General features: G+C 39.3%; 1 protein-coding gene across 1 annotated transcript; it reads left to right on the top strand.

Annotated features, from left to right (window-relative positions):
- The first annotated feature begins 303 nt into the window (after window positions 1-303).
- Window positions 304-3442, top strand: LOC112939573 (uncharacterized). The gene is made up of 2 exons (XM_066306717.1): window positions 304-3292; window positions 3372-3442. The coding sequence occupies exon 1, from the start codon at window positions 631-633 to the stop codon at window positions 1552-1554; it is 924 nt and encodes a 307-aa protein (XP_066162814.1). The 5' UTR covers window positions 304-630; the 3' UTR covers window positions 1555-3292; window positions 3372-3442.
- The last annotated feature ends 5250 nt before the right edge of the window (window positions 3443-8692 follow it).

Below are 8692 nucleotides of genomic sequence, written 5' to 3'. Positions count from 1 at the left end.
ATTATTATAGTTTTAATATAAGATTATTAGAGTTTTAATATATGATTACTAGAGTTAGCATATGATTACTACAAATTTAATATGATTCTTAGAGTTAGCATATGATTGTTAGAGTTTTCATTTATGATTATTAGAGCTAGAATATGATTATTTAGAGTTACCATATGGGATTATTATAGTTTTAATATAAGATTACTAGAGTTTTAATATATGATTACTAGAGTTAGCATATGATTACTACAGATTTAATATTATATATGGAAATATTTCTTGTATGAACAGATGGTTGATCGCAGAGGGAAGCAGCTAGTACTGGAATGAAGAAGAGGGGAACGAGGATCCAAATCAGTACTTGAACGAGGAGGTGAACGAGGGGAACGTGGAGAGGAATGCAGAGGGGACAGAGGAGGGTACTGAGGAGGGGAACGAGGTAGCGGATGCTAGTGGAAGTCAACCCTCCGCTGGACAGAAGAGGGCACGCGGACAACGAGGTGCCGCGAAGAAGATATAGAGGGTCGGCACATCATAACTGAGGTGGACGAAGACGGCCGACCTAGTGCCCCGGCAGAAGCAGCCAAGAATTACGTACGACACAACGGTTGGGTTGTGAGGGATAACGTGCCTGTCAGTATGGTGTACTGGCGCAGAACAAGGGCACGCGGAGATCACGACAGGTTTGTCCTAGATTCGGAGAAAGAGATGCTGTGGACCACAATGCTCGAGACGTTCACCCTTCCTGCGGGTACAGAGAACATAATGAAAAGGTGGACTCTAAAGAAAATGGCAGAACAGTTCCAGAGATTCAAGGGAGATCTCTACCATAAATACATCCTGAAGGGGCAGACACCGAACTTCAACACATTCCCGAAGCTAAGGGATCACTGGGACGAGTTCGTTGCTTATAAGACAGGGCAACAAGGGCAAGCGATGATGGACAGAAACAAAGAAAATGCTGCCAAGAAGAAGTACCATCACCACTTGGGGTCAGGCGGCTATAGCGTCGCAATGCCAAAGTGGGAGGAGATGGAGGCAAGCTTGATTGAGAGGGGTATCGAACCGGCCACCGCTAAATGGCCGAATCGATCGAAGTTCTGGCACTATGCTCACGGTGGAACGCTTAACCCCGTTGATGGCTCCCTAGTGTTCAGTGATCAGATACGCGATGCTGCAAGTCGACTAACGGACGTAGTGGAAACCTCTTCTCAGGGCACGTTTCGACCCGACAAAGAGAAGGACGAGCTGTCACTCGCCCTGCAGACTCCCGAGCATCTAGGACGAACGCGAGGGAAAGGCGTGGTTCCTTGGAAGATTGGATTCAAGGAAGACATCCACACGTACAGGAGTCGGATGAGGAGCAAGAGAGATACCGAGGCGAAGATTGCAGATCTTGAGTACAGGGTATCGAGCTACGATCTCAGCATGCAAGAGGAGGTGGCAAGGAAGGTCGATGAATGCATGGCCGCACATCAGTGCCAGGATCCCCAGCCGTACATTCCTCCTGTAATGGTCAGCCCCTCAGGCAATCGAAGCAGTTGCGCCTCAACGGGCAGGTAGGATCACAGAGCATGGACGCCATGCAAATTCAGGACGAAACCACCTGCCCCGTTGATGAAATCACGCAGCGGACACCATGTGAGCTGCATATTCCCTTCAAGAACTTATCAATCAAGGTATGCTCGTAGTTTTATGATTTTTGACTTGCACATTCTGCAAGTTGCTACTTAGGTTGATTACTAATAGATAACCTCTCAACACGTGAAGGTGGCGTCGGGAATGGCCATCCCAACGGACCCTTGAGGGACTTACCACTGCAGGCCGATTCCAGCAGGATACTCGAGGGTCGAAGTTGAGCTGGTGGAAGCCGTGTACGAGGACCTCGAGTTGGACTACCCTGGAGGAGACGGTGAGACGCATCTACGAGACACAAGCCACGCCATTATACTATGGCGCAAGTGGTACAACATCCTCCCTGGGAGACAAGCGGCGTCTCGTGCACCATCTCCTCCTCAGGCTCCTGCACCGTCTCCTCGTCAAGCTCCTGCACCGTCTCCTCCTCAGGCTCCTGCACCGACTCCTCCTCAAGCTCATGCGTCGTGTCCTCCTCAGGCTCCTCGTCCGGCACCTTCCAAGTCAAGGTCTCACCAAGCTCCACCGCCTGCCCGCACAAGGGCAACGAAGAAGATGAAAGTTGACGCCGCAGAAAACAAGGTGCCGCCGTACGATTGCATGCAAGAGGAGCTTGACGGTTATGTGGCAGCAAAAGTGAAGAAGCAAGTGAAGCCTCGGAGTCCAGAAAAGAAGATTCCTATAGACCCGAGTGCCAAGAACTTCTTCAGGAGTATGTCTGCACCAGCCAAGGAGGTCATAAAGCTAACGGACTATGAGCGAACACTTAAGAAAGCATATTATGGAAAGTCCAAACCAGTCCCTCAGCTTGGAGAGCAACCAAACCAGGAGGTCGAGCCGTTGATGACCGGGGAAGAAATTGGAATAAAAGAATTTATTTCTGACACCGGGCTAACTAGGGCTCAATTGCTTAGCGGCGCACCAATCCCAAAGGCGGAAGTGAAATACCAATACGAACTCGGTAAACCGCTTGTGAAGCCTGAGCAGCTGCAGTCCCTACCGACACAGATGTACAAATTCCATCAACTGTACATGGAAATGAGTGCGGAAATGAGCGCCACCGGTAGAGAGATGATCAGAGCGAGGATCAAGCACACGGACTTCTTGCAAGGAGAAGATGTTCTCTGGATCAATTTCAAGGGTATCTACGAACTATACCAGCTGGACGCCCTCGACGTCTCTCTTCTGAGTTGTTGGATTTTGTAAGTATCGTTCAGTTAGATTTCTTATTACGTTTCCTTTAATTAGGTCCTTGTATATAAGTACACTATATATATCATTATAGAATGGAGATTCAAAGAGCCCGACGGCGGGGGGGTTTTCGATACTGGATTCATCGACCCTTGGAAAGTAAACGTCGAAATGATCACCAAGTATCTGCAAGCCACAAGCCACAGAGGACAATCTCGTCCATCTCCTAAAGGAGCAGCATTCCAAGACGTTCATACTATTGCCGTACGACACAGAGTTAGTTTTTACTGTCTTCCGAACAAATTCCATTCCCGTACATACATGCTAAGTGTTTCATATGTCATGCATCTCACGCACATTGTAGATTCCACTGGGTCCTTTTACTCTTCGACTTGGAGGCATGCAGAGTCAATGTCTATGACTCAATGAATAAAAAAGAGTCTACTTTTGACAAGGTTTTTGAACTTATAGACAGGTAATGTCATAAGTTCCAATGTTATTACGAATTTTGCTATTAATTGCTACTACGAATCATAGCTTTAAACTCCATGTAGGGCTTGGTATCGGTTCCGTCATTTGGTCTGCAACAATTGGAAAGAAAAACTTAGGCAGAGGTTCAAATTTCCTGCGAGTACATGCTCTACATTTATATTGAATCTCTAACTCAAATATAAATGTATATTAATTAAATCTCTTGCCGTTTGTCATGTATATATAGTGTGCAAAGCAAGACCAGGGAACTAACTTGTGCGGCTACTACGTATGCGAGTATTGCCACTGCCTTACAACCCAAATCTACACCACAAGAGAGCTCAATGTACGTATAAATAAATTCAAAATTTCATTGCGTACGTATCGATTTGTTATTTACTAATTAATTTCATACATTTATAGGTTATTCACATGAGGGATAACCTCACACACAAGGAATTTATCGCGGCGGTTCAAGAACAACTCATGGGATTCATCAACGAACAAGTCCTTGATCCCGAGGGTGAATTCTACTATGACGGAAATACAATTCATAAGTCGTTAGCTTCTGAGATAACGATTACTACGTCGAAGTCGTAGCTAGCTAGGACATAATGAATTGTAATTCATACATGTCTATTTTTATATATGTACACATTTACTTTAGTGCAAATATATATTTTGGTCATATATGCACATAAAATATTAAGTGCTTTAATATATACATACATACATATATATATATATATATATATACATACACATATATATACATATATACATACATACATACATACATCCACATATATATATATATATATATGTATATATATATGTATATATATGTATATATATATGTGTATATATATGTATATATATACATACATATACATATATGTATATGTATACATACATATACATATATGTATATGTATACATACATATACATATATGTATATGTATATATGTATATATATATGTATATGTATACATATATGTATATATATATATATACATTAGATACCATGGTGCCCGGGCACCATGGTGCCCCATATGAGTGTCCTATATATATATATATATATATATATATATATATATATATATATATATATATATATATATATATATATATATATATATATATATATATATATATATATATATATATATATATATATAAAGGTGCTCGATCTTTAGTCCGTTACCAACCGGGACGAAAGATGGCTAAGTCGGCCACGTGGCTAACCCATCTTTAGTCCCGGTTGGTGGACTAAAGATAACGATCTTTAGTCCCGGATTGGTAGTCCCGATTTGAAAACCGGGACTATAGAGGGGTTACGAACCGGGCCTAAAGAAGGTTTCTCCACCAGTGTCTTGATCCGTTGTTCGTGATCGATTTGTAACCATATACGCATGCATCATATATAGTTGGTTGGCACTGCATGGATAACTGACATGTTATGTCGCTATATATACCAGTTGTTACGTACGGTTCAATGTACGTTACTCGGAGCTCCCTCATGTCTTGAATAAATCAACTTCTATAAATTAACTGAAATGAATATAAGACTTGTATGGAGTAATTTTATCGGAAGAGAAACTACAGAAAATTCAGTTCTATTATTTATTGGATTTATTTTCTTTTTTGAAAAAATATAGTATATATAAACATTGGCACTCACACATGCATGCACACACTAATCCAGTACTACAAACGTATATAGATCGAGCTGCAACTTGGTTTTTATTAATCTCCTTCATCACAGCTAAATATTCCATCCGTTTTTTAATAGATGATCCCGTTGACTTTTGAACACATATTTGATCATTTATCTTATTAAAAAAATTATGCAAAAGTATAAGATATAATTATACTTAAAGTACTTTGCACGATAAAACAACTCACAACAAAATAAATTATAATTATGTAAATTTTTTAATAAGACGAATGATCAAAAGTGTGACAAAAAGCCAACAACATCATCTATTAAAAAATAAATGTAGTATAGTTTAGGCCCTCTTTAAAACGTATGATAGAAAAAACATAGGAATTGAAGTAGTATGTTTTTCCAGTTCTACAGGAAATTGAGAACACGGGAAACAGATAAAAGAACCCTTTGATTACACCACAGGAAACACTCAACAAAGGAAAGTTTCACAAGAGATCAAACCTCTTGCTTATTTTCCTATGGAATTGACCATAGGAATGCAATCATATGGAAATATTTCCTATCCTTTTCCTATGAATCAAAGGATCTATAGGAAAAAAAATACTTAGGAAAACGAATCCTCCAAAATTCCTTTGCTAATCCTCCATTTCAAAGAGGCCCTTAATGAATTATCTATAATTAATATTTTATCGATTGCATCTAATTATAGTTAGATGTAAATTTAGCTAAGTGTCTATGGGCTTGTTTGGGGGAGCTTCTAGCTGCTGCAGCTTCTCCCAGAATTAGAAGCTCCCCCAAATAGTCCAGCTTTTGGTTCAGCTTCTGAGAAGCTGTAGTTGTGAAATCCAGAAAATGAATTAGAAGCCAGAAGCTGAGAAACCCAGTTTTTCCAGATTCTCAGAAGCTAGCTATCAACCAGCTGCTTCTTAGAATCTTAACCTCTCCCAAACAGGCCATATATATGCTGTCAGAAATGAAGTTGTAGAGATACATAGATCCAAAATAAGAATGGCATCAGCAGCCCTACCTGTAAAAATTTTAGAGCTCAAAGCCTATGCCCATGTACAGTTCCCTCTTTGGCAAAGATATAAGCAAACATGTACAATCAAGTTTTCCCTATTGTCCTCCTCTTTGTACTATTTTATTTTGGACTATAGTTTGCTTAGGCCATCCTTTTTATATTTATTTTATTTATTTTTGCGAAACCTGATGCCAACCAATTCACATCAAATCAACAGGTCTTGGAAATAGTTTCGAAGGTCCGCATTTGTTCTTTTCCCACATTCAGCTAAACCGTTGTTAATTAGCTTCAATCGACCTCTTGACGAATTTGTTTTCTACCTATTGTCCTTTTTGAAATATTTCCTCTAAGTACTTACTGGGCAAAACAACTTCATTTCTCGGATGCGATTAATATAATGTCAAAGTGGCAGTGATGTGTTGGTAGTATACTAAGGAAAAAGTCCATATAACTTCTTAAAGTTCGTATAGCACCCTTAATTAACTTGAAAACCGAATGTCTAACCCCAACTTTACGATACCAGGTAATCATGTTACCCCTAAGATGGTTTTGGACAATAGTTTTGCGTATTTAAAATCTGAAATGAGGGGTTTTGAGTAACTAATGTAGCATGTTTACGTATCATCAATCATCGGTCATCAATTTATACTCTATATTAATATTTTTGCCAGTTTTATATCAACATTCATTTGTAAACCAGAGAAAAAAAATACGGTAGAAATAAAAGATTTAGGTGAAGATTTTAACATATGCGTTTAATGCATATGTGATGTAGTCAACCAACGTATATGTAACTTACGTAAAAACCACTTTGCAAAACCACTTTATGGTGTTGTATGAATGTTATTCTATAGTTTTGGGATGGCTTATTTCCAGTTTTAAATTCAAGTGCCAGATGGACTTTCAATTAAATGGTGTGTTTAGTTTACACCAAAATTGAAAGTTTGGTTAAAATTGGAACGATGTGACGGAAAAGTTGGAAGTTTGTGTGTGTAAGAAAGTTTGGATGTGATGGAAAAGTTGGAAGTTTGAAAAAATATTTTGGAACTAAACATTGCGAAAGTTTAGAGTAATATTTAAGAAATAAAATTTCCTAATTTACAGATTGAGAAGTGAATTTAGTTTAAGACAAATGATAAATGCTAGAATGTCCCACCTATCAAACATGATAATGCCTTCATTCCACCCTTAGAATGGAGAAAATGTTGGAACTGTAGGATGTGCTTTAGCCCATATGGAGAATAATTTCTAGAAAAAATCACAAAGCTCTACCTCATGGGAACTCATGGGAAGTGGTTGCATGTGAACCTTCCATACTACTTTGCTTATTTCACGAGATGGAGATTTTTTTTTAAAGGGAGAGTGATTTCCTAGCCACTTGAGGTATGTGTGGTGGAGAGAACTAGAGAAACACGCGTGCGCTCGCTCGCGTTGCCTGCCCGTGTTCGAGCGGCGTGTGTACATGAAATGATTGTGAATGGCCCACAAAAATTGGCTCTCTCCTCATGCTTGCGTAGATGCGACTACTTTTGTAGTTTTATTTTGCTATGAAAATCGATGTTTGCTTTTAGAACCCTAGTTTTTTGGAAACACACCGAGTTATCTAGTGCGTGGAACGGTGTGGAGTTCGGATAATTTACGTGTGACTAATCAAATTTGTTCACGCGTTGTGGAGATCATGTAGACATTTTGATCATGTGCCGTATTAACTCTATATAAATCAAGTCGCCATCTGCACGGAACATACACGAAAAAAAAAGAGGGTTTGCCTCCTCTATATTGCGTCGTTACTCGTAGCGTACTTTGTCCCGCTCACTGGCGATCAGGAATGCAAGTTTCTTATCCTTCACCTTGAACGTCCTGCATAAGGAGAAGGCACTAAAAGTTTTTATGGAAGCGCGGGAATGCAAGTTTCTGAGCCTTCACCTTGGACGTCCTACATCAGGAGAAGGCACTAAAAGTTTTTATGGAAACGCTTCACACTATTGCTCGTTGTGTTCCACAATGCACCAGAACTAAATCGTCGATGTGCTAATAAAGTTTTTATGGAAGCGCATTGCATGATTGCTCGCTGGCCTTCCATAATGCACCAGAACTAGAATCATCAGTACATTTCCATCATGTTCTGTACATTCATGTGTAGTCTCGTATACATGATTTGGTTATGCTAGTTTACATGTTTGATATCATTATTAATGTATAAAATAAATTATATCACATATACTTATATTTTCATCAGAAATTTTGTGAAATTTCACAGGAAATGAGCTAATACTAAAAAACTTCTAAGATTTCAGAGTCCCAACAAAACCTATAGCGTACTATTAAATACCACATTCAGCGTACGCGCGATAGCATAAGCCCACCACAAAATATGATAATAGATTTATGCTGCAGGGCTTGCTGCTATCAGCCTAACTAGCAATAGGCACGCGCTACGCTGCGTGTAAATAAAGAAGGAATCAAAATAAGCTTAAGGTATTCAAACAAACTAATGAGATATAACACATATCACAATTCTATTGTAACATTTAAATGTTGTAAGACATCGTTACAATTTATGAGAAAAATACCATTTCAACTCAACATGGCTGAAAATTCCAAATCGTATAGACCTCTGATTGTTTTTGTTTACTGGCTTATCAACAAATTGGAAAGAGAATTAGATCATGGCCCAAACAACCTACTTGGAAATGGTACTAAAGCAATTAAG

This window comes from Oryza sativa, chromosome 1, assembly GCF_034140825.1.
Source record: "Oryza sativa Japonica Group chromosome 1, ASM3414082v1".
Taxonomy (NCBI): Eukaryota; Viridiplantae; Streptophyta; class Magnoliopsida; order Poales; family Poaceae; genus Oryza; species Oryza sativa.
This window is presented reverse-complemented; position numbering and strand designations above follow the sequence as displayed.

Coding starts and splice junctions, on each gene's coding strand:
- LOC112939573 (XM_066306717.1), top strand. CDS start 631: ATGGTGTACTGGCGCAGAACAAGGGCACGCGGAGATCACGACAGGTTT.